Source organism: Trachurus trachurus, assembly GCF_905171665.1.
Source record: "Trachurus trachurus genome assembly, chromosome: 22".
Classification (NCBI taxonomy): Eukaryota; Metazoa; Chordata; class Actinopteri; order Carangiformes; family Carangidae; genus Trachurus; species Trachurus trachurus.
The window spans coordinates 25,644,742-25,669,512 of NC_139907.1; the positions used below are offsets into that span (position 1 = coordinate 25,644,742).

The 24,771-nt window shown below is 41.4% G+C and overlaps 3 protein-coding genes across 3 annotated transcripts in view; 1 reads left to right on the forward strand and 2 right to left on the reverse strand.

The window, feature by feature from the left end:
- Positions 1-646: 646 nt before the first annotated feature.
- On the reverse strand, positions 647-9,061 carry slc66a3 (solute carrier family 66 member 3). Its single transcript, XM_083997706.1, has 7 exons — positions 8,835-9,061; positions 5,757-5,839; positions 4,681-4,750; positions 4,473-4,530; positions 4,014-4,134; positions 2,683-2,724; positions 647-1,825 (listed from the first exon to the last, which is right to left on the reverse strand). The coding sequence occupies exons 1-7, from the start codon at positions 8,981-8,983 to the stop codon at positions 1,704-1,706; spliced, it is 645 nt and encodes a 214-aa protein (XP_083853832.1). The 5' UTR covers positions 8,984-9,061; the 3' UTR covers positions 647-1,703.
- Positions 9,062-10,554: 1,493 nt separating this feature from the next.
- Positions 10,555-12,038, reverse strand: cimip5 (ciliary microtubule inner protein 5; the record flags this gene model as incomplete). The annotated part of the gene is made up of 3 exons (XM_083997627.1): positions 10,555-10,827; positions 11,655-11,694; positions 11,824-12,038. 3 exons carry the CDS (start codon positions 12,036-12,038, stop codon positions 10,555-10,557), a joined length of 528 nt encoding a protein of 175 aa, XP_083853753.1.
- A 1,434-nt stretch (positions 12,039-13,472) lies between these two features.
- LOC311005685 (CAP-Gly domain-containing linker protein 4) overlaps positions 13,473-24,771 on the forward strand; it is a 44,887-nt gene continuing 33,588 nt past the window's right edge. Inside the window, exons 1-7 of the mRNA XM_083998207.1 lie at positions 13,473-13,556; positions 15,791-15,848; positions 16,652-16,798; positions 18,004-18,143; positions 18,682-18,775; positions 19,366-19,527; positions 22,954-23,072. Coding sequence (XP_083854333.1) covers positions 15,809-15,848; positions 16,652-16,798; positions 18,004-18,143; positions 18,682-18,775; positions 19,366-19,527; positions 22,954-23,072 — 702 coding nt within the window. The 5' untranslated portion in view covers positions 13,473-13,556; positions 15,791-15,808. The remainder of the gene's footprint in view (positions 13,557-15,790; positions 15,849-16,651; positions 16,799-18,003; positions 18,144-18,681; positions 18,776-19,365; positions 19,528-22,953; positions 23,073-24,771) is intronic.

Consider the following 24,771-nt stretch of genomic DNA (forward strand, 5'->3'; position numbering starts at 1 on the left):
GGAAGCTGCACTTAAAGCGTCTCAGTCTCACACTTTCAGTGAAGTGTAGGACTGAATCTTAAGTGTCACTCTCAGAGCTGAATTATGACTGTACTATGTGCTGTAAACCGAATTTTGGATGACGTCACTTCCGAGTCCATGGGAATGACCAATCACTGAATGGGAAAAAAAAGAAAAAGAATCGCTGACTGGAATTCCTTATAAGAATATATAAATATCTTAGAAATATCACAGTGAATAGTTAAATGGCCAATAGGGCAAGGCAAGGAAATTTTATTTGTATAGCCCGTTTTTACAAACAGTTTGTCTCAAAGGGCTTTACATGGCATCATAACAACATCCTCTGCCCTTAGACCCTCACATCAACTGAGGAAAAACTCCATGGAAAACCCTTTTAACACGGAGTGTATATTCATTATTCAACCATATTTTGACAATGATCTACAAAATACAGAATACATTTATTCAATGAAAAAAAAAGAATAGTTTATGAGACTATCGTCTTGTCTGAAAACAATTAAACATTCCCTTTTTACTGTCGCAGAAGGGGAAACATGGAAAGACTCCTACAGCCATCTGAAAGTTCTGTGTGAAACTATAGCCATAACCCTAACCCTCAATTAAAGGTGAAAAAGCCCCTAAAAAATATATATTAAAATAAAAGAAACTGACGGACTTTGATGAGAAGCGGTACCAGCGTAGTTTTACGCTGGTAGGAGACTTTGTCCTCTTTGTGCTCTCATTTTGTGACAAGGACTTGAACCGCACCGCTGTAACGAGGGGCAGTACCGTTACAATATTTTCTCCGGGACCGATTCTCATTGTAGTCTGTCTGTCATTTCATTTTTAAATGAGGGTCGGCTGTATTTCAGTCCGTGATTTAAAACAACTGGCTGGCGGTACCGTTTGTCCGGTGCCGCTTCTCATTTCTGTGTGTGTGTTTAGTATAGTATAGTATAGTCGTATAGTTCCCAGTGATTATCGAATAGGTTTTTGCTTGAAATGCCCATCCGTATTGGGAATGAATCAAAAATAAATGTTTCCTCCAATTCATTAATTTATTGTTACATTGTTGCATTTTTCCTGTGGCAAGAAATTGAGTGATGACCCTTAACTCTGCTGTGTGAGGTTTTTGGTGAGATGACATCCCTTGTTAGGATTATTAGGACAAGGATGATAGCTGCTCTGTAAAAACAATATAGTTTGATCAACTGCTCATCATCAAACAAAGCCACAATGTCTTTCTGTTCCCTGAATGTTCACGCACGTTTCTCTCTCAGTGCCATCCCCCTACTGGCAACTCTTAACCACTTAGGACACTGGAGGTCTCCTAAATATCTGGGGGAGTAGGAGTGATTCCTAGACTTAAGAAGGTTGATAAATAGCTTTTATTCTTAAATTTGAGAGTAGGACTATATTTCCCAAATTCTCAGCACTTAAGACTAAAATGGCACTCTAAGACGCTTGATAAATATGGCCTCTGGTCTCTGGAATGTTAGAAAAAGAAATGTGTGGGTACAAAATTGAGGTAAAAACAATATAAAAAGCACATTTTACAGGCAAAAGTATTACAAAATCATCTGCCGTAACCGTTGCGTCAGTTTTTGTATTTTCAGTACTGGCTGTGTCCAAGGTAACCGTGTAAACAGGGTGAAGATCAGTGTGGTGACGTCACAGTTGGGTCCGGGATCCATCTTCAAAGCTCAGTCGTCCTTCTTGGAGCTGCTGCTGCTGCTGCTGCTGCTGCTGCTGCGTCTCTGGTAGTAGAGCACGGTGAGCAGCACCCACAGGTTCAGCAGGGTCATGACCACGAAGCGCACCATGACTGTGACAGAGGGAGAGGGACGCATCATTGGAAAAAAGCTGAACTGTCTTTGTGCTGACTACTGAAGGATCTGCCCGTTCACAGCGGCTTAGGTGAAATTATAAAGAGTTTATGATAGTCACTGGGTTTCATTTCAGGTTGTAAGTGCATTTTCTCCTATTAAAATATGTAAAAAGCTAGAAACCCAGAATAGGCTGTAAAAACTAATGGTTGGGAATAAAATTAGCACAGGTATCAATTTCAACCATTAAAGGGATAGTTCGACATTTTGGCAAATTGGCCCATTGCCATAATCCCTATAGTTTTAGGAGTAGGTAGGACAGTGGAGCAGAGCCGTGAGCTGCTCCGTTATTATCTCATTGCGTGGTGAATGTGCAGGTCACAACTTGTCCACCAGAGCGTTTTGGAGTTGTTGCATTGTGTATTTGATGAGGGAAACTAAGAAATCCCATTAGCCTCCGTAGCGTAGCTTGAACAGCTGGTGGCTCTGCTCCGCCGTTCTAAAAATAGCTTGCACCGACAATTAAAGGTAACGAACCTACTCCTAAGACTATAGGGATTATGGCAATGGGCCAATTTTCCAAAAATGTTGAACTATCCCTTTAATATAGTAAGCCACTGGTGACTGAGCACCAAGACGCTCACTTATAAAATTTCACTCCTCAATGCACTCCTGGTTTCCCCATTGGAACACACCACAATCGCACACACACAAAAAAAACCCATTACTCATGTAAAATTATGATGATTGATATTTAGAGAACAAATCCTCCTGCAGAAATGTTGAAGAGATCATTAAAAATTCTTTTCTGGGAAAGTGGAGCTCCCACAGTCATTTGTAATTCAGTGGAACTTACCCTGCATGTCCCCGGTCGTCATGGTGGTGGTGTAGATCCGCGCTGAAACAAAGAGGGAGCCGCGTCAGTGACATCCTCATTATCCAAGAGAGCGTCTAATATTTCATTAATGAAGCGGCGGATTGCTAATTTATCACATTAAGAGCTGAGTAAATAGTACAATGCATATTCATGACCTGCAGTGTTACAGTAATGGTACTTTAGGGGGGAGAGGAGAACGTCTCATAAATTGGTAAAGTATCTCGTGACTTTCTCTGCATCAGTGATGGTGAGATCTCAGGTTGTCTGTCAAATCCTCCTCTAATGTCTCGGGAACACCTTGAGGGAATCTCTTCAGATTTGGCACAAATGTGTCACTTGGCCTTTAGAATGAACTGATCAGATTTAGGTGGTCAAAGGTCAAGGTCACTGTGACCATAATCATACAGGATAGAATGAAGAAGTGATGACATGTTATATAAAAAAGGTTGTCCACCTTGACACAGGTGAATGAATAGATCCTCTGTGCTGCCAGGTTAAAAGTCCTCACTGCACATACTGTATTATATATCTTTTCAGTAAATGAGAACATGCTGGAGATCAACAGTCTTCTCCATGATAGTGCAGCTACTGAACGAGACTAAGAGATCATTTAAAGGCTCAGGAAACTTTTGCAGGTGTTTAGAGTTCATTGGGTTTCAATAGTGAGCTTTTTCACAATATTCTAATTTTTTGATTTACTAAATTTGGGGTTTTTATTAAATGTAAGCTATAATCATTACAATTAAAAGTAATGAAATATTTCAGTCTGTGTGTAATGAATCTATATAATATAGGAGTTTCACTCTCACTGAAATAAATTAACTTTTCAGTGATATTCTAATTTATTAAGATGCACCTGTATGTGGTGTGGGTGTGAACTAACTGGTAATGGCACATGACTTATAATCATAATAATATATTGGGTTCCTGTGATTGGATCATTAACATAAACACTTAAATATGCCATATAATTAAATTCCTTGTCATTAAAAAGTCGAATTTAAAGCTGTAATAATCTGAATTTTTCATAATAATGTGTTAAAGATGTAGAAACCAGTGTATGCTACCTGCAGACAAAGGCAGCCAATAGCTGGTGAACACAGTGAAGCATTAAGTGTCTAAAGAGCCTGATGGAATAATAGGAGTCAATAGGGCTGCTGGTAAATGCTAAAATGCTTCTTTCAAATGAGCTGCGATAACATAATTATGATGATGTTGAAACATGATAATTACAAAAAAAATGTCCAAGAGTCTGGACAGGGACAGAATATGAAGAAAGAGTATTTTTTTTAAATGTTGCATACACTCACCCATGCATGTGTATGTAGCCATGCCCCAGGAGAGGGCGCTGACCTGTCCAGCATCTTTGGATTTCCATAGACACTGCAGCTGGGCAAACTTACTGGCTGCACTGATGAACGTGCACAGGCTCTGTGAGGAGAGTGGAGTCAGACTGAGTCATGTCTACACATTGTTGTTCACATGCACCATAACCAGTTTAGCTGAGCTGCACTTTAAAAAGTTTCAAACATCTTTTACAGCTTCTAAAAGTTCTCAGTCCCTTAAAAGGAGAAATCCATTCATTAACCAATGAGACAACTTGGTGTTTGCAAGGTCCTGGTGTCCTCCTGAGATAAACCAGGAACAATGAGGCCTGGCTAAAACTTTCTGTTCAGACCTCCACCTCATTACTCCTGACAGATGACGTGCCATTCTTTTTGCTTACTGTCTGGCACACTGTGACTTATGATGTTGCACTGATTTATTACCATAGCCAGATCTATGATCCACTTCTCCACAGTGAGGAGCCTCCAGCCCACGACCAGCCTGAGCACATTGCGTTAAGGTAATAACACGGGACATAGACGAGAATCCAAAAAAAGGCCAATGGGTCATTAATTCCCTTCAAAAACTGAATTAACAGTTTGTCATCCAGTCAGTGTTCTTCTGCAGCAAACTTGTGCAGGGGAAGGATACACCAGGGCGTAGACCAGGCTCTGCCGCAGGCTGCCGTTGTAGTGGAGAATGAGGAGCAGGAGCATGACATCTGAGGACACAGGGCAGGTTAGAATATGTTTGATGATGTAAGACATTACTGTCTGTAACTCTAAAGTAGGGATGTCACAAATGAATCGTAAAGATTCCTCAATACCGTCACTTTCCAAAAAAGATTATGTCGGAACCATATCGGCAGATCAGCACCAAAGTAATGGTAAATGCACAGACACTGGCCCATTTACCTACAGTAATGTAACATTGAATTGGTAGGAATTTAAATGTTAGCGTGTCATTTGTAATAGAAAAAAAGATTAAAATAAACTGAAACATTTTGTATATGGCAGTTAATGACTTGAATAGGGTTAACCATAAACCTCCTGAACCACTGACTGTTTCTGGTTCTCTTTGCACATTACGCCTGATTGCACATTTTCTTACTGCACAACCCAGTCTCTGCATATTATGTATAGTAACATTTACATTTTATATATTTAAATTTTATATATTTTATTTGTACATATTTTGATTATTTTGTATATGTTGTCTTGGTCTTGTCTGTCTGTGTCTTTTTGACACTTGAACACAAAGTCTGTATGAGACAAAAGTGCCCAAACAAGTTCCTGTGTGTGTAAACATATTGGCCAATGAAGCTGATTCTGATTCTGATTCTGAATATTTCAGTGCAAGCAGAACATTTTACGGCGCACACGATAAATTGACCTGCAAAGGTAATATTCACATTTCCTTTTCATTCATGATCCCCTCATTGAGTCCAGATTCTTTGAGTCGCCCAGTCCATGTTTCACCAGTGTCAAAAACAGCAACAGCAAATGTACTGGTTGCACATGCGCACTGTCTCAAATTTTATGGGCAAAATGCCCCCATTTAGGGGCAGTCTGGAGCCCTGGAATGTGTGTGTGAATGGGGGAATGTGACTAACCAAACAGTGTAAAAGTGCTTTGCGTGATTCCAGAGACTAGAAAAGTGCTATATAAGTGCACACCTGTTTACCAGAATTTCCAACAAAATGACAAAGCCTCCTTTGGACCACTCACCTTGAGCGATGAGGATTGGGTATTCCAGGTACGTAGGAGGTGGGTAGTCATAATACATCTGGTATGTGACAAAAACAATGAACCTGTAAAGCAGATGGTGTATATTTAGGTACAAGTTCAACAGTAAACACAAAGTGAAATTTTGATGTAGTGAGGAGGATTTTCATTTGCAGTGTCATTTGTGACCGACTCGTTCTTTGTTTGAGGAGCAGGCAGTGACAGTCAGTGTTCAACTCACTCCTTAATGGAAGTGGTTTGGATTAATATGTTCAAACACAATGAGCAAACAGAAGAAGCTCAAACTCGGCTTTTAATGAGTTTGCAGCAAAAAGAAAGAGTCCACAGCTGAAGATCCTGTTTACTGAGCTAACATGCAGCAGGATGCTGGTGCTCACACTGTGGACGTGTTTATGTGTCTACGAGCAGGCAGAGACGACAGCTGACAAACTGATACAAGGTGAAGTTGCTTTGATGAGAAGAAATCAAAATGAAATTTCAAGATAAAGCTGCACAAGATCATTTAGATAGTTAAATGGATAGTTCAACATTTTAGCAAATTGGCCTCTCTAAACTGTAGTCCCAGCAGTAGGTTTGTTACCTTTAACTGTTGGTGCAAGCTATTTTTAGAATGGCAGAGCAGAGCCGTGAGCTGCTCAGAGCTACGCTACGGAGGCTAACGGGATTTCTTGGTTTCCCTCATCAAATTCATCAAATACACAATCCAACAACTCCAAAACGCTCTGGTGGACAAGTTGTGACCTGCACATTCACCATGCTATGAGATAATAACGGAACGTTATGAGATGGAGTTGTCGAGGTAAATGCAGAGACTGCGTGCAGACAGACTGCCCCTGACGGGAATGCGCATCAGCAGTTTTGCATGAATTTACCACAAAAACAACTCCATCTCGTAAGCATTCAATTGATTTTATTATCATACTACATTTTCAAAACCACATTCATTCCAATAAAATTGGCTCTGGGGCCCTGGGCACACGCCCACTTTGCCCATGCAGTAATCCGTCTATGAGTGTAGCTCTGAGCAGCTCTGCTCCGCCATTCTAAAAATAGCTTGCAACAACAATTAAATGTAACGAACCTACTGCTAAGACTATAGGGATTATGGCAATGGGCCAATTTGCCAAAATGTTGAACTATCCCTTTAAGATTATCAATCCTCTGGGTTACACCCAAATCCTGGAGGTGGAGTCACTGAAGTGTTAACTGTTCACACTCGAACACTTTTTACAATAAAGAGGTGAAAGAGGAAAAAAAAGGTCTCTCTCATCGACTACAGCTCAGGAGACGGAATGAATTGAAATAGTTATCATTAGGTGAGCTGTGAAATTTAGAAAGGTCTGTCTGGATGAGGAAGCACATTTGGCCACATTCAGTTTCAGATTAGACCTGAACAGTTTTTGCTGGTGGAAGAACTTCACTTTCGGGGGGTATTGATCAATAAACCTGGACATCCTGCTGATTTACTGCCAGCGTCCAAGCAGTGTGTGGAGTAATACATCATTCCTCACTGCATCTTTAAGATGTGGTCACATGCTGTAAATGGAGACTCTGCCCACCGCTGACAGTGCCAAACACCAGAGATTGATTAGGGTCGAATGTTTGCCAATTTAACCAGGGAAGGGAACTCCTTTGGATTGAAGCCCATGCTTTGTAATTTGGGCTGATAAAACAAATTTATCACTGCATAAACATCTTTAGCCAGTGCAGCTTTATGGATTGGCTATTTCACTCTAACATGCACAATGACAGCGGGCTATCGCTCACCGGCCGTAGTAGTAGAGAGGTTTAGGACGGTGCAGCTACTGCCAGGCACCGAAGAGACAGAGCACACTGACAATCTAGACAGCATTGCACACCAGTGAACACAAACAACACAGTGAATGTAAAAATCCATAGATGGTGAAGTTTTAAAACACACTTCCTGCTCAGTAGCCTGAAGGCCGGCGGGTCAGGTGAAGGAGAAGCAGGAGGCTGCTGCACTGATTCAGCAGCAGACAGAACAGCGGATTGGCACAGATGTTGGCACAACAAGACCCAGCTGAGGCCAGTTGTTCTCTGTGCTCAGTAATCCAACCAAAGCTTTGTAAACAAAACACAATAGTTGAGTGTTGGGCCTTCACAGTGGGATTATTTAGTGCGTCAAAACTCAGCCAGTGAGCTCTCTGGAGACAATCTCTGCGTGTCCTATTTAACACTTAGTTTGGGGGAAAAAAAGGGATATTCACATTATAGGCTACTGACTTCACTATGCTCACCAAGGGAGGGAGCAGAGAGGATGGATGTGTTGACATTATTAACATGAGATGTGGTTAAGATTTATGCAGAATTTATCATGATATAAATTATTATTTGATATGAAATATCAAGTGATTTGTATATTTTATTATATTAATTTTTATATAAAATAGCCTATATATTTGATTCAGTAGCCACTTTAAATTGAAGTATAGCCTACACATGCACATGTCAACAGCCTTAATGCTGTACTCAGAAATCTTATATATAACTTAGATTTATGTGATGATGCCTCAGAAAATCATATAATTAGGCTAATAGCTTGACCCACATCAACTGTAGCTCTGTCAGGTATCAATCTCTCTTCTGGAGACTGGTACAGTTGTCTCTTTTTAACTTTATAGTCCTATTAATTTCTATTTTTGATATCAGCCTATGTAATCTCTATTTTTATGTTTTTAGCTTTATTCTTTTTTATTGTATGCTGTGCTATGTGTCTGTGTGTTTGCCTATGGACCTTGAGTCTGAAATACAGAGATCTCTCTATGTAACCGGCTTCAATGAGTTAGACACACTTTGACTGGAGTTAGGTGTGGGTTGTTCCACTGGGGGTGTAGCTACCCGCTGCTGAACAGGAAGACACCATCACATCAATGGGTTACTGTGATGAATAAGAAGTAAAGTCATACTGCATCGACCCGGCTCAGCTTTCCGCTGTAATTAACCAGAGTAGGACTCTAACAGGGTAGACGGATCAACAACACTGGATCCGTCCATGTCCTCACAGTCCCAGCTCAGAGTAAACAGAGTGTAATCTCCTACCCGACCAGCTCCAGCAGCAGGCTGTTGAGGCTCACTCCGGTCGATGACTTGGCCCGAATCAGCACGAAGATCTGCGGGAACTTGAGCACCATGCACACGAACAGCGTGCTGAAGTTGGCCACATGCAGGACTGTGTGTGGGTCCATCATCCTGAGGACACAGTGGGGACAGGTCTGTTGTACTGGACTGGAGTCTGCTCTGCACTTTACCAGCAGCCAGATGCTGCTGCTGCTGCTGCTGCTGCTACGTTGTCACTAGTGTCAAAGCAGCACAAGTGTTGACAGACTTCCGTTTTGTATTTTCAAAATAAACGATAACCAAACTGAACAGCGCCACACAATGTTACACAAATAGAATAGAAATCGAGCCCTCTAAAGATAATTGCGTAAAGATAGATAGATAGATAGATAGATAGATAGATAGATAGATAGATAGATAGATAGATAGATAGATAGATAGATAGATAGATAGATAGATAGATAGACAGACAGACAGACTTTTATTTCGAAGGCAGACGTCTTTAATTTCCTTCACGATGCTGTGAACTTGGCGCTGTTTCCTGTCAGCCGGCGTCCCCCTTTCACTTCCGCATTCATCTACTGACAGCTGATTGGGTGGTTGTGCAAACTTTGAAAAAGATGTGATATTGCTCTCTCTTCCTGTCATCTCGTTTGAATCAGTCTGCACTTCAACATCCTGAAGCAGTATAATCTCAACTTTCACCTTATTAATTTATACATAATGCATTAAAATGCATCATCTTTATTCCAGTGATTTATTATAATGTAGGAAGACAAACAAACAAAGAAACTCAGAGCATACAGTCATGTAATGTCAAATTCAGAGGACGAACATTTTTATTCAAATTTAGACAAAAAGGGCAGTTATTTAGTTTATAACAACTTACATAAAGTAACAGCATAAACATTTAGACATATAGAAATTTACAGGCAGCTAAAAACCTGAGACATGCTGCCAATCCCATGAAGTGCAGGTGGATACGCTACCATGAAAATCACAAAATCAAATTCAATATGGCTTCAGTCCTGTATAGCTGGTACGCAATGTACAGTGTATACCAGCTATTTTACATAATTTAGATTTAAAAATAAAAAAATAGTTTAACAAAATATAAACAAAATATATTTCTTATATATTTTCAGGGATATTTCCTCTCACATGCTTTTATATTTTTACATTTTATGTTTTTGTTTTATTCTATTTTCATGAACTCCCACCTCTCTAGCCTACAGGCCTGTGAGACCGAAACGTGCTGGTGTTACAACCTTCAGCTCATCCAAATTTGATCAGGCATCTTGTTAGATTATCAAGTATCTGATTAAATACTTGATGGAGCTCGGATAACTTGAGCTAATCTACTGATGTCTTCCCTTCTCTCCTGTCAGTGAGTAGGCCTGCACACCTTCAACATCCAGTTTTGTACTCTTTGAATGTAACTTACTTTTGCCACAAAAACACAAGGCTATAAATAAACATACATAAGCTAAAGTATAGTCCAGGTCTTACAGGTTGTCTCCTGAATTAAAACATGTAGGACAGCAAACTATCATTGTCTTATTTCCCTGCCTATTCCCCTGATATGGCTTCTAATAGATGTCTGCATTTGCTTCAAACAAACAAAAATCACAACACCAAATCTAAACTCATACAGGTTGAGCCACACCATGCCAGACTCAAACTCCCCACATGGCCAATAAAGTCAAAGCTTTGCAGAGTCCACGTTTAAGAACCCGTTGTGTGCAGGAGCCTGGATGTGAAGTGACTCATCATCTTCGTAGAATCTCTCTGGATCGTGTTTGCGCCTGTGATGGGCTCCGGAGCGAGTAGAGAGTAATAGTCTGTCCAGTCTGAGCATTTCATTCCCCAGTGGAGTGGACAGTCTGCTGCCAAACGTCTGGTTGGTGGTGTTGGGGACTTGTTCAGAGAAGAGCGATACATGGCTGGGTAAAGGCTCCTCTGTTTTCAGCTCTCCCTGCAGACACACAGGGGTAAAGTCAGAGTGAGATGATAGTAAGGCCTGCAGGTAAAAATGTAAATGAGGCTGAGTTATCCTGCTCTAACTCACCACATGGGACACTTTTTTATAAACTATAATCAACATTGATATTCCACTGAGTAGTTTTCCTAATTCAGCAGGTTGACTGGTGAGTCATGTCCTGTCCAACTCCATTATAAATGATGATTCCCAATCTCTTACACCGTGAATTTCAGCTTTTTCCCTCTAGACAGAGGTTCACAGTTCCTACTGAAAATGTAGAACAAATCGATATAAAAGTAGCTTTGTTCCATCAGCCACCATCTAGGCTATGAATAAGATGCTGCAGCATCACAAGACATAACTGCACAAATGCACAAGCATTACTGTGCCCTTATGATGTTCTTTGCGCCTGGTAAGGTATTCGTTATGAGCGGAGGGTGTTTTGTGGTGGATAGGATATGTTTGAATTGCACCTTTTTTTTTAACTGTAGACCAAATTTTACTAATAAGTGAACCTGAACCTGAACAAAGTACCATTATAAAGAACTAAGTGAGACTAATGATATTTGAGACAAATTCACCAACATTGCACTTGTTTCAAATATTTAAAACATTTGCACAAAGTATGTCACTCACTTAAACTTCAGTGCTGAAAGTTGCATATCATTCTTGTCATTATAGCCTACAAATAATGAGCATGCTTTGTGTTATCAGTGTCAGGCTGATGTTAAGATGAATATGACAGCTTACTAAATTATAATTGAACATGGTCTTATTATTAAAAGTAACCAACATTTCCTACATAGTCTACATTTTCTTACCATCTGATCATAGTTTTTGAGAAAGCTCCAGTTCTTCTCCCTGTGGACCATAATGAATTGGTTAGGCTGAGTCCGTTTAACGTTAGCTTCACTTTAACTGACTTCAAACTGAATCCATGATTTCTTTTAACTTGCAACTCCAATGTTTGAAGCCTGTGCTGTGACTCACCACTCCCGGATCCCTCTGCTCTCACCCCTCATCAGCTCTTTCCACACTCGGTCCTGTTGGACCGGATCTCTCTTGTCTGGACTCTGCTCCGCGGACGCCGCTTCTCGCTGAGTTTGGCGCGTCCTGTCCGCAGGAGGCTGCGCTGATCCCGGCCTGGTTCCGTTGGACCGCTGCGGTAAACGGTAGCCTGCAGAGGACACACGCCTGTTGTTCATCGCATTCGGTTGGTTGGTGAAAATAAATAAATAAATAAATGAATGAAAGTAGCTGTTCACACAGTAAAAGCACACAAACAGTGACCGGATCTCGTTTTTTGCGCCAGTGAGCCGAGGTTGTGCAAAGCAATCACTGCTGGCTGTTTTGTTTACATTTCCATGGAAACGGTGCTGAGGCAGTTACACTGTCCTCACCAGCTGAGGGAATTGCCGTAAGTAAGTTAGCAGTACAATGACTTTCGAGGCTGTTGTGTGAGATCAACATTAATATAACTAAATTTTGTATGCCCAGATAAACTTAACAATTCTCAATTCTCACTCAACTCGACAATTTAAAAATCCACCACAACTTTTGTATCTTCTCTACAAAGTAAATTTGAGCATCTTACAGTGCATCAAAGTAATAATCACCATCCATTGTGATTATTAAGGCATATTTTGGTAAGATATTCTACATAGACCTACTTGCAAAAGGTAAGCATAGGCCATCACCATTGTCTTCTCTGTCACTTAGCTATATCGACAAAAAGGCCAACACGATACATAGGCTACTGGATGGAGAGAAGTGGAATATGACTGTTTGGAGCAGATCTACACTTGAACAAAGGGGGGAAGAGAGAGGGAACTTTAAGTGTTGCAGGGTCGTCAGGTTCAACAAAAAAACAGCACCCTTTGCTAGGCTGCCCTCAGTGTGGCCTCTCTGAATGGCCTTTCAAGTATTGAACAACCTGCACATTTCCATGTTGCCCCTGGGAAATGACCGCTGTTGGATGGAGTGATTGCTATGGACATGTATCCTGTAACTGTCCCTCCAACTGTCACATTGGCTATTGTTGCAAATATTACATGACATTTGGGTGTAGCCTATGCTGTTGAAATGAGTGTCTCAGACATATCTTGTGGAACATGGTATTTTGTGGGGTGAAACCACGCTCTTGTTCTTGAAGGTCTCTTTATTCAAGTTGTGCACAGTCTCCCATAACAGAGTCATGATGAGGAGCTCCCCGAACTGTGAAAGTCATCAGTAGGTTTATTGCATAGTAGTAAGATGTGTCATCTCTTGCAAGAAAGACTTCCTACTACCTCCGAAATCAACATGGTTAAATGAATGCTCTGAATTTTTCCATCATATTTGTATTGTAATATTATTATAATATATTTTAAAAAGCAACAAAAAACATTGCATTAAAACAAATGCACAATAAACACAAACATCTTACAATTTTGAAATCATTTTTGAAGCATTTTAACAACTTAAATTTAACCTGGAAATTAATATTTATGCACCATAAACCTCAAATTGGCACTCTTTTTAATGTGACTAAATGTTCCTATATTTCAGTTTTACTACTTTTATTTTGAAGACCGGAAGTACAGCGGACGCCTTTATTCTGAAAGCTAAATCAGGATGTGCTGTAGTAGCACACAAGCTGAATACACTTGACGGAAATTAACCCTGCTCCTGGCTTTTCTAGGCATTTTCCCCATGAGCGAACTGAAACGAGCAGCAAGGCCAAGGTAACGTAAACATTGCGATGTGCTGTCAGCTGCCAAACTTCTATTTAATGCAGTTTTTATTCATAAAGTGCATTTTAAGCAGCTGGGAGGCTCGGGCCAGTAATTGTGCTAGATATCATTAACGTTAACGTAGGCGCTAACGTAAGAAGGCGTTTCACCTCTATGGCAACTTTTTCCACATCACATGAGCATTAAATCAATGGCTGTTAACTCTCCATCAATACCAGTGGTCAACTAAAACGCATGTGTTGTCATTTACCTGTCACTGAGCCCCAGTCGGCTTTTAAACATGCTAACCTGCTGCTAACAGTCTCCTGTGAGCTACCTGCTGAAATGACAGTTGTGCTAGCAGCTGAAGTCAGTGTGCAACATCGATCTGATTAGTAGTGAGACAGACATCCCATAAAGTCACACAGCTGCAGCCGCCTTCAGTGCTCCTGACGGGCCAGAGATGAGGGAGTGGTCCCCTTCATCTGTGACTGACATCCTGGAGGTAGCGTTAGCTACAGCTAGCTTGGTACAGGAAATAGCAGGTTAATCTGTGGTAAAGTGGACAATGAAATTAAGTCAACGAGAGAACAACTCAGTATCTGTAACTGCGTCAAGTTATAGTTTCCATGGATTTTTAAAAATTATTATTCATGAGGGTATTTGTGGAAAACTTCAATATGTTTTGTGTGTACATTGGTAGGATGCTCAGACTCAGAGCTCTTTAAATTAGAGAGAGCTCTCCTCAGGTGGAGGGTAGTGGGTGGCAGGCTGTCACCTTACAGTCTATGGCTGTCACCAGACCCCATGTATTCAATAACAATGTAGGCAGTGTCTAATTAGACCAATAGAAAACACCTGTTTTCTTTCTGGCCTCCAAGTAGAGAACCTGCACAGCTGCACAGTGCTGGAACAAAACCTCCACAGAAAAAACACAAACATTTGCCTCAAGGCATTTTAATAATGAAAACAAGCTTCACTTATTTGTTTTAATTCCATATTCTCATCTATTTAATGAACATTCCCACTACCTTGCGACAAACTTTGTTGTGGTACTCTTGTGTTGTGTTTACTTCATAGATTCACATACACACCAGGCGGTCAAAACAGCTAGTTAACATGTCTGGAACCATGAAGCAGCAAAAGTGCCGAAATGTTCAGAGAAATCAGTTTGAAACATGACACCTTTTTGTCTCTGCGTCAGCTGTGAGAATGGGAGCAGGATGACATCACGGGCCGCACAAACAAGGAGAGGCTTATTGCAAATGTAGGCCATTGTCCCAAGTCACACTGCAAGCTCTTAATCTCTGGACAGCCAGTCAGTGGCCTCAGAGAAGCAGAGGGAACCAACCTATCATCTCACTGCTGGGTGAACAGGATGAAGGTTGGTGCTGAAATACTGACTGAAACAAGCATTTATAGCCTATCTTGTGTTGTTTAACAGATCAGTTAGAAATAATTGAGATAATCAGTCAGCTTGTGACTGACCTTGGTTTGCGATCTACGCAATTTTTTTTTTTGATATCCTCCTGCAGTCTTCTGTCCGTGCATGTGCTGCAGGATGTGGTGCTGTCATGTGCAAATGAGTTGGCTCTGGATTTGAAATTGTCTCAATGGCACTGTTTGTATTGGTACTTTTTCCTAGGAGACATTTCAACACGTCATAGCAGGAAAAGCACAAGCAGACATGTAAATGATAAGTTAATCATCATGGCTGAATTCCATTTAGCTGCTTCGGTGTCAGGTTTCTGCTACAGTTCATGCTGGGTCACTGTCTCAATGCCGTGGCTTCTTGAATGGACCCTCTCTCTCTCTCTCTGTGTGGAGGTGGAAGGGCGGATGCTTGGCCTTTACTGCGAAGGGCACTTGTCCAAATCACAAGCACAACTTTGCTGCCCTTTCATCCTATGTTTGTTTGCGCTGTCACCCTCCATCCACATTCTCTGCATTGTGGGTCTTAATGGTTGACTAGTCAGACGTGGTGGCGGTGGGGTCAGCAGTGCACATGACTGGAAAAGTGAGAGTGACATTCCAGCCGGCGAGAGTCAGAACTCAGAGCGCTATCCCTCCAAAGTGTGCCGGCTGTAAATAGTAACTGGACTTGGGAGTCAGGGGATCAACAAGGTATAATCGGAGAGGAGGGGGGTGGGTGTGTTATTGGAGATTGAGGAGGGGTTATTTTGGGGGGGAGCTGCTTGGTTAGATTTTCTGCTGGACCCAGTCTGTATCTCTTGATTTTAACATAGCTGGACTGAGAGGCTCTCATGGACATCAACCAGAAAAAGGATAAAGGCGAAGATGACAGTGAGTGTTCGTTGCTTGGGCAGATTTTAGGATCAGTGTTGCCTTTACAGGCTTAGGCCTGTGTGTGTGCGCGTGTGTGTGTGTTCAACCTTTTAAGTTTTCTGTCCTTATCCCTAGCTCCCAGTTTCCCTTTAACCATTTCAAGATACTGTAAGGCTTGTGGTTGCGCATATGTTGGACGTATCAAACTAAAACCGTCATTCCAGCTTTGTCTCATGTCAGCTGAAAGTTATTCTGAGTCTGATTCAGATCTTCTAAATCTGTAATCCAAAGGCCTGTGTATCAGATTACCTTGATGTTTTGACATTTTAGCTGTGATGTGTCCTACCTATGAATGCTCAGTCTCTACTGTACCACACATTGCCTCATTGCCCCTCGAGTGTAACGCACCTTTTGTTAAAAGACCTCAAACCATAGAAGGGATATGCAATATTAGAGTATACATGTTCCATGTAACAACTGCAATGTCTCATTTTGCTGAATCAGGGAAATTATAATACTCACATGTCAGATTTGTCTTAAAGTTTTTCACTTCAAAAGAAGAGAAGAATATTAAAGCTCTATAGATCATTTTTATTCAGTTAAACAGTTTTAGTTTTTTTTTCTGAATTGTATACAATATTAGGTCCATCTCAGAAATACAGAGCACCTTACTACTTTAATGGCATGTTGCCAAAGAGAAACAGGATCTGAGGCACACACATCCAGAAACCAGATCAGCACCATCACTTGAGCGGAGCTCTCACTGCTTTGAGATTAGACCTACTTGTTTTCTCAGAATAGGACTTCTAATATTGTTCCAGCCTCGGGCCCTGAGGGGGAGATGACAAAGGAGGATGTTTCAGAGCCTGTCGAGGGGGACACCGTCCTGGGCCGCCACTCCTCGCTCTCCTCCCACCAGCGGCCGGTCATCCACCAGGTGGCGTCTGCACCCATGCCCAGCGACTACGGTGAGGATCCACTCACACCGAGCACCTGGCTAATTAACACACTCACCACATACCCGAACAACCTTTAAAAGGCTCGATAACACGCTTAATGAGTGGAATGTTCAAAACATTTGCACTGCATTGTTGATCATGTTGCTGAAATAATGATCAGGGGATGACAAATAGTGATTATTTATCATCTGATCAGCGCAGCGCCCAGGGAGACTAATGAGCAGGAATCAGGTTTTTCAGACTCAGTTGTAAATACTTGTTTTGGTCAATGTTAGGGCTGCATCCTCATAGTCAGTCAAACAATAGTTGATGAGAAGAAGAGTGTAGACCACTTAGACACCAGGACCTGACAACACCCAGTCAGCAACGCAAGAACAAAGTCTACACAGCCACTTATTAGATAATAATGTATCTGAGCATCCAGGGTTTGCCTAAGTGGGCATGTTTAGTAAGAAGAGAGAAATGTGGTGCAATGAACTACTGCAACAATGTATTTATTTTTTACTAACATGGACTCTGACAGGAACTCGTGCCTCACAGCGACAACACTAAGCATGAAACTGATGCAACATTTTAGAGCTATTGGTCATTTCAACTCTCGTCCCTAGTTGGACTTCACATGTTCAGTGTAGTGTGTAGTGTAATACCAGCCCTTGGCTCAGACTATTTTCCAATACACCTTAAAAAACGTGTACTTTTTTTCAAGTATCATAAACATGTAATGACTAATCAACGAATAGACTGAGTGCCAGTCTAGGAAGGTGTTTGGTCATGTGGAGCCTTAGCTGACTGCATGCCATCCACTGTCACATCAGATTCCCTTCGCCTCTGTGAGCACAGCAAGGGTTGTGCATAAACTTAATGTATGTCTCTGCAGCAGGTTTCCTATGTCAGTGTTTGCTCGGTGGGAGTTTCACTTAATGTAACGAGCTGTCAGGCCGTCTGTCCTCTGCTCCACTGAGGAGAGCGAACGTGACCATCAATAAAAGCAAAATGCAGAAGAGACTCACACTGAGCTCCAGTGAAATAAGTGCACATAAAGTAGCTAAACGGCATAAATTAATGGATGACCTCCTCTGAAGTAGGGTAGGGGAGATTCTGCAGACTTTTAAAAACTTAACACAAACATTTGGATTGCTAGTTCAACATATTCAAGGTGAATGGCATTACAGTGAACAAGCGTGTGTTGTGTTTGTCCCTCCCACCACCTCCAGAGTTCTCCTTCTTTGACCCCAGCGAGCTGCAGTGCAGGGAGGTTCTTCTGGATCCCAGCACCACAATACCAGAGCTGTTTGCTGTCCTCAGGCAGTGGGTGCCCCAGGTTCAGAAGAACGTTGACCTCATCGGCAATGAGGTGACAGCATCCTTTGTTTTCCTGTGCATGCGCTTTTGATACTGTTAAATGTCATTGCTTCAGTGAAGGCCCATCTTTGTATGAATGTATTTGTCATAGTTCACAACAAATTGAATGATTTTACTGGAAATACAGTGAGAAAGCCTTAGTATGATAATCAAAACACAGCATACATATTTTCTGGTTGTTGGTGGAGGCCATGCCACCCCCAGTCCACCTCCACCCAGAGTTACACAAAGTAGCTGCAATGCAGTACATTGTGCAGTAGAGTACTTGTCTCAAGGGTAAGAGCAGCTGATTATTTTCTCTCACTTAATAACTGCTACCCTTGATAGATAGATAGATAAATTACTTACAATTTTAGCTTGTGCAACAATTTTGAGTGGAGTGAAGAGCAGGCTTGCTTGTCCTTCATTAGATCCGAGTCCCTGAGCGTCACTTTGTGGTCCATCATGTAATATATCTGAACAATATATAATATATCTGAACAGTGACACCAGATCCTCAGTGGCTCACTATACATCTTGTGTTTGCACAGATTCTGAAGAGAGGCTGCGGTGTGAATGATCGAGATGGACTGACTGATATGAGCCTCCTGCACTACTGCTGCAAGGCTGGGGCCCCAGGCATTGGTCAGTATTGACAGGGTGTTGAATAAACACTCTCAAGAGGACTGTAAAGTGTACACACATCTGCTGCCTTGTCTTGCTGTTAGTTTACTGTTTTCCGCTTCTCTTACAACTGAACATAATCCTTTATGACTTGCTAAGCACCATTAATCATGAGAATTACTTGTTAAACACACACTCCAGAGCTGACATAAGCTGCTTTTACACATGCTCTGCAACTCTGCACCTTTAGTAGACATCACCTGGAGGAGTTGTATATGTGAATGCAAATGTCTGACTCAGTTGAAAGGGACGTTAAACAGACTCTACCCTTCCAGCACCCTTGTACAAAGCCTGTGTAATATCTGACTGATATTACAGAGACAATTACCCCCCCCCCTGCACCGCCTCTTGTCGAAACCAAATGGGAGTTTTTCCACTAAGTGTGAAATGTCTCAGATGTGCAATCTCTGGTTGTGTGCTGCCTGCGTGACAGGAAAACTGATTTCCTGGACAGTGTCGATAGTTCATATGGGAAAATTGCTCTGATGTCTCTTTACCCCCGCCTCCCTTCCTACAGACAATAATAGTTGTATCTCCTCTCTGTTCCTCAGGTGATGCAGACACAGCGGCCAGCTTTGCTCGCCAGCTCCTCGGCCTGGGTGCTGATCCTAACCTTCGCTCACGCTGGACCAACATGAGGGCCCTGCACTACGCCGCCTACTTTGATGTGCCGCAGCTCATCCAGGTGGTGTTGCAGGCCTCTCAGCCCGGAGGTGAGGACAGAGAAGCAGCCATATGAGACTCAGGGAGGGGGGGAGGTCAGCGCAGCAGTCAGTACAGGGCTAGACATTTCTGTTTCCAAAACCAACTGCTGTGAGGATTAAGACCGTAGTAATTAATCTTTTTCCTGCAGTGAACTTACTGAGTTGTCAGTTTATTAGACACACTTACAGAAGCTACATTTAATGGCTACACTCAATGCCTGCAATGCAACCTGACTTAATGTAGTTTACTGTGTGGAGTATATGGCTGAAGTCTGGACTGCACTAGTAGGGCCAGTGAATGTCCCTGACTGACAACTGACCCACTCACTGACTGACGGTGAGCCGCTCCGGTTTCCTGACTGCAGGGAAGCAGAGGAGTGCTTCCAACACACTGAGCCTCACATCCGTTACAACAAATCAACTACTTTCATGACCTCTATCATTAGGAGATGAAAGTAAAGAAAAAACTAAACTGTCATGGATTCCACACCTAGACTATCTCTTGGCAACAAATTGAATCGAAAGCAACTGGACCTGTATTTGTCCAAGGGGCTTCATCAGTTCACAACGCATCGGTCTGACTAGACAAGGCAAGGCAAGGCAATTTTATTTGTATAGCCCGTTTTTACAAACAGTTTATCTCAAAGGGCTTTACATGGCATCATAACAACATCCTCTGCCCTTAGACCCTCACATCGACTGAGGAAAAACTCCATAGAAAACCCTTTTATTCTAGTCCTCACTAGTCAGACTAGTAGACAGATACAAGTCCAGTTGCCTTAGATTCAATTTGTTGCCAAGAGATAACGATGACCTGGATGAATGAGAATATCCACAGACACACAGCTGTGAGCTGTGTGAGAGACAAAATCATGTCCCTTGTTAGCTTATGTGGTAAAGCGTGGGCTTTGGTGCTGAGTCTTTGCTCCAGACGCCCGGGATTCAAGGGCAGTCTCTGTCCATTTGTCGCACATTATCCGTTCTCTCTTTTCCTCTATGGTTGTGATAAAGTTAAAAGCCAAAAAAATAGAAAATAACTTAAAAAAGAAAGACAGTTTGTCTCTCTTAATGTTCTCTGAGTGTTTATAAGAAATTGCAGCTGAAATCATAGCCCAGTCTGTCTTTGATTTATGTTTGGTGATTACTGTGTGACAGCGCTGCAGTCATAGGCAATCCAGACACATATGAGGTTTTGACCAAGTCTTGTTGTTGTAGATGATAAATCAGATATGGTTGTAATTTGTTGTAATTTTTGGTGTCTTTGCATAATGTGGTAAGATTTCTCTAAATGGTCCACCCCATTTTCACATCAGCGGAAGGCACTTGATATCATTACTTCTTCTTAATGGCAACTCAATGTCTTCAGAGTGGCAGCAGGATTGAAAGTAAATGGATAACACTTTTCACAGTCACTCATTTCATAGCAGTGTAAAGTCCAGTTTTAAAAAATCACTAGTCAGCAGATGAGGCCTCGTTAACGGTGCTGTAGTTAAGATGATGGAAGCTCTGTCTTTAGGAAGGGGAAATATTACTTCAGTAAGTAAATACTGCTCAGAAACAGAAGCCTCTGCCCACACAGTGTGCACAGACACATGAACATGTAGTCATTGTGCACACAGTGGCGATAATACAATAGTGTGAAAACAATGATTCAAAATGTCAATGTTACACATAGCTTGTATTATGACCAGCCAATACAAAGCTTACATTAGCCTTTGTGAACGCTGTGTGTCAGATTCTGTCTTGACTTACATTCAGAGTATAACATTTCAGAACATGAACATTATGACAACATGTTCTTAATGTAAAATCAACAACTGAAACACTCACAGATCTTCCGCTTGTATCTGAGCTTCATGGATAAGTTTGAAGTGTTTCCTCCTTTCATTTGCAATGCTCTGGGATTCTGTTTGCACAGCACACTGCCTGTTGGTTGTCTATAACGCTCCCTGATGATCTGCATCAAATACTAAATAGATACATAAAAAAATATAAATATATAACTATGATATAGATGTTTTCCTACAAGTCATGATAGCAGACCCGTTCCTACTTCTGAACTTGTTTACTGTGCCTTCCTTCTTCTCTTTGACTTTGGTGTCACACTGGGACCCACATCTCCAGTACCAACAGCATCTGCAGCACCCAGGGATCTGTAAAACATCAACAGTCTCATTCTCACAACTGAGGCCTTGACTCGATACAAACATATTGCTTTCCATGTTACCCCTAGCTTCTAATCTTCCATGTTTTATTATATTTTGCTGGTTTACACATCATATTATGGATGTTTTGATGCACTGGGTTTTATTTAATAGACCTACAGACATTTATGAATGATAGGCCTATTTACACTGTGTGTATGTGTGTTTATTGTCATCATAATTCATGATTTTAAAGCCATTTACTTTCCCACACATTAGGAATATAAATTGGATTCCTGCCTTTTATTATGATGAAAATGTTTTCAGTAAAGTCAATGATTCACTTGTGGTGATGTCAACTGTTAGTGGTTATGGTTAATTGAAAACTAAGTATACATGCAGAAGAAGTACATGCAGATTTGTATTGGTTTGTGCCATAGATACAGAAAACTGGTGTAGCAGCTGACCAACAGGAGCTGGTGAGATGGTTAGGTTGTGTCATAGTAAACCGATGACATACTGTAACATCACAGACCCTCAGTTGTCCCAGCATGGCGCGTACAGATAGTAGAGAAACAGAAGCCCCTGATCACTGCTGTTGTGGACCACCTTTGGCCCTGATAACAGTTGCCAGATGCTGTGTCAGTGACTCAGTAATGGACCTGGGGCCGGTTCCCAGATGCTGGTTTGCTGTTGTCTTTTTATATCAGTCCATGTTGCAGTTTTGAGGGGGCTCCAGGCTTTGCTCAGCAAATTTAAGATAACTCTATTAACTCAGTAAAGCGTTCTTATCTTAACGTCTTTGATGTTAATTTACCTCTTGTGTTCTGTTTGGTTTGGCAGACTAATTTCCACTAGTAAGATGTTTTATCAACAACTGCAGTCTGTAATTTTGGCCCATGGCTGTGCTGTCTCTACCAGTCAATTGGGGATGTACACCAAGTCCTGGTTGTCTTTTTTGCAGAGGCAAATACCGCCTGCAGTGACTTTGATTTTGGCACCGCCCTGCATGTGCAGGCGTCAGTCACAAAGTCAAGTTCATTTCATTGTATGCCTGTTAATTGATATTTAAATGAAAGTTAACTGTCTATGTGTAATCTCTAATCTGTTTGAACACTAAGTGTGATGGAGCTGGTGTTGCATGTATCTGATACTGTATATTTACAGAGGCAGATCCTTCTGCAGGAGCACGGTTTGAGTTTTTCTGATGACTCGGTGTTAATGATGGTGAACTTGAGGCTTCTGTTACTAACTGTGAAATATCACCGTCTCCTGATTGTCTGTTTTGTAGAAGTAGATGCCACCTGCAGTGACTTTGATTTTGGCACGGCCCTGCACATCGCTGCGTCTAACCTGTGCACATCAGCAGTCAAATGTCTCTTGGAGCTGGGAGCCAACCCAGCTTTCAGAGTAAGTGACACTGTTTCCTTCCATACACCAACACACCAACACACCAGCAGGTAATGTAGTTGTCATGGAGTTAAACAAATTGATTTGTTATGAAACCCTCCAAATTGTATATGTATACAATATAAGGCGAGCAGAGACGGCAAGTCCTAAGAATGACATGCATGACATTAAGCTACATTACTCTCAGAAAGTAAACATTACAAACTTTACGAGGCTGTTTGTTTCCAGCTATTGTATCGGTTTTCGTTACGTTGTAGGTGTTGATGCTGCCTGTGCTACCGCCCCCTGTATTTGCTCACAGATGTCACCACTCAGAACTTCACCGAAAACAGAGAATTCACTCCCACCATGTTCTACCACCAGATTTGCGAAGGCTTTTCTCATGTCATGTAACCTTGTTCCATTATTTACTAAGGTACATGAATACAGTGATTTGATTGAGGCTTTTGCAAACAAGTCATTTTGCTACTGTAACTAAAAAATATATAAGGTACTGATATATATGGTTTGAGTTTTAAGTTGCTCTCTCAGGCTTCGCAACAGCTTCAGTGTTTGTCTGTCTTTCTTTTGGTGAACCTTCACTGTTTGGCATTTTCCAACTCAGCTGCCAGGTAACATCTACAAAGGCAGTTGTTTGAATACAGATTTCCCAGACATGTTGTGAATGTACCTCCCTCTTGAACATTTTCAAAGCTCAGTCTGTTCATCTTGTGCATCTCAGCTGTAGTCTCTTCTTTTAAAGCCTTGGCTGTGGGGTTTGCTCAATAGCCATAACCTGACATTTAGTTTTTATCCAAACTATAAGTTGCATGTATCTTACTCATTCTTTACCTTCAGTGTTTTTTTAGAGAGATTTTTTAATGCTCTTTGGGAACAGAGTGGTACTTGCTCTTTGTATGCACTCATTTTTCCACTGGAGGTCACCAAAGCACTATGCACCATAATCAATTCCCTTGCTCAAAGTGCTGAGGCTTTTTTATCTTTTAGTGTGTGAAGGCAAAGCAGGGAGAGAATATACATGTTGGCTGATATGAACCAACTTGGCTTTTTTTTTTCAGCCCTCAGAGATTTTCTGGGTTGTAGCTGTAGGAATATGTGGCATCTGATTCTATATGTACTGATATTGGTGCTCTAATATCCTCCTAATAATAACCCTCTGTCTGTGACCCAGCTCATTGTAGTTGAGATTTACAATGTTACTACATTTGGTATCCTTATTTCATTATTACTCGATGGAGTATGGTGCACAATTGATAAGCCTGAAACATTCTGAAAATCAGTAGACAGTAGCTTAGTGAAAAAATAGTGTGCCGTGCTTCACTACCAGCCATCAACAGCAATTCAGTTGAGTTGCCGTATTTTAAAGAGTATTGGAAAATGATGATCAAATTAAAAACTGTACAAGCACTGTTACTGTTACTAAAGAAGGCTAAATCCAGTAGAAGTGACATTCTTTAAACAAGAAATGTCACTTTAGATGATTAATTTATTCAGATGAGCAGTGAGTTAAAATGTTCTCGAATGTCTTTTTTTTAAAAGGGGACAGGAGTATTTCATATAGACTGTTACCAGGTGAGAACTGCAACCAAACTCCAGTTAGGTTCTTTATTATCAGTTGTATGCACAGGCTGCAAATAGTGTCAGTGAGCTAGCTGTGGCTCCTCTGCCATGGCAAAGCATGTTTGCATCCCCAGACTTT

What these genes read in the sequence shown, in the direction of transcription:
- slc66a3 (XM_083997706.1), bottom strand. Translation starts at nt 8,983, where the DNA reads ATGATGGACCCACACACAGTCCTGCATGTGGCCAACTTCAGCACGCTG. An exon ending in CCCAATCCTCATCGCTCAAG is followed by an intron (nt 4,751 to 5,756) that starts GTGAGTGGTCCA and finishes CTGTGTCCTCAG; the next exon opens with ATGTCATGCTCCTGCTCCTC. An exon ending in GGCTACATACACATGCATGG is followed by an intron (nt 2,725 to 4,013) that starts GTGAGTGTATGC and finishes TCTTTGTTTCAG; the next exon opens with CGCGGATCTACACCACCACC.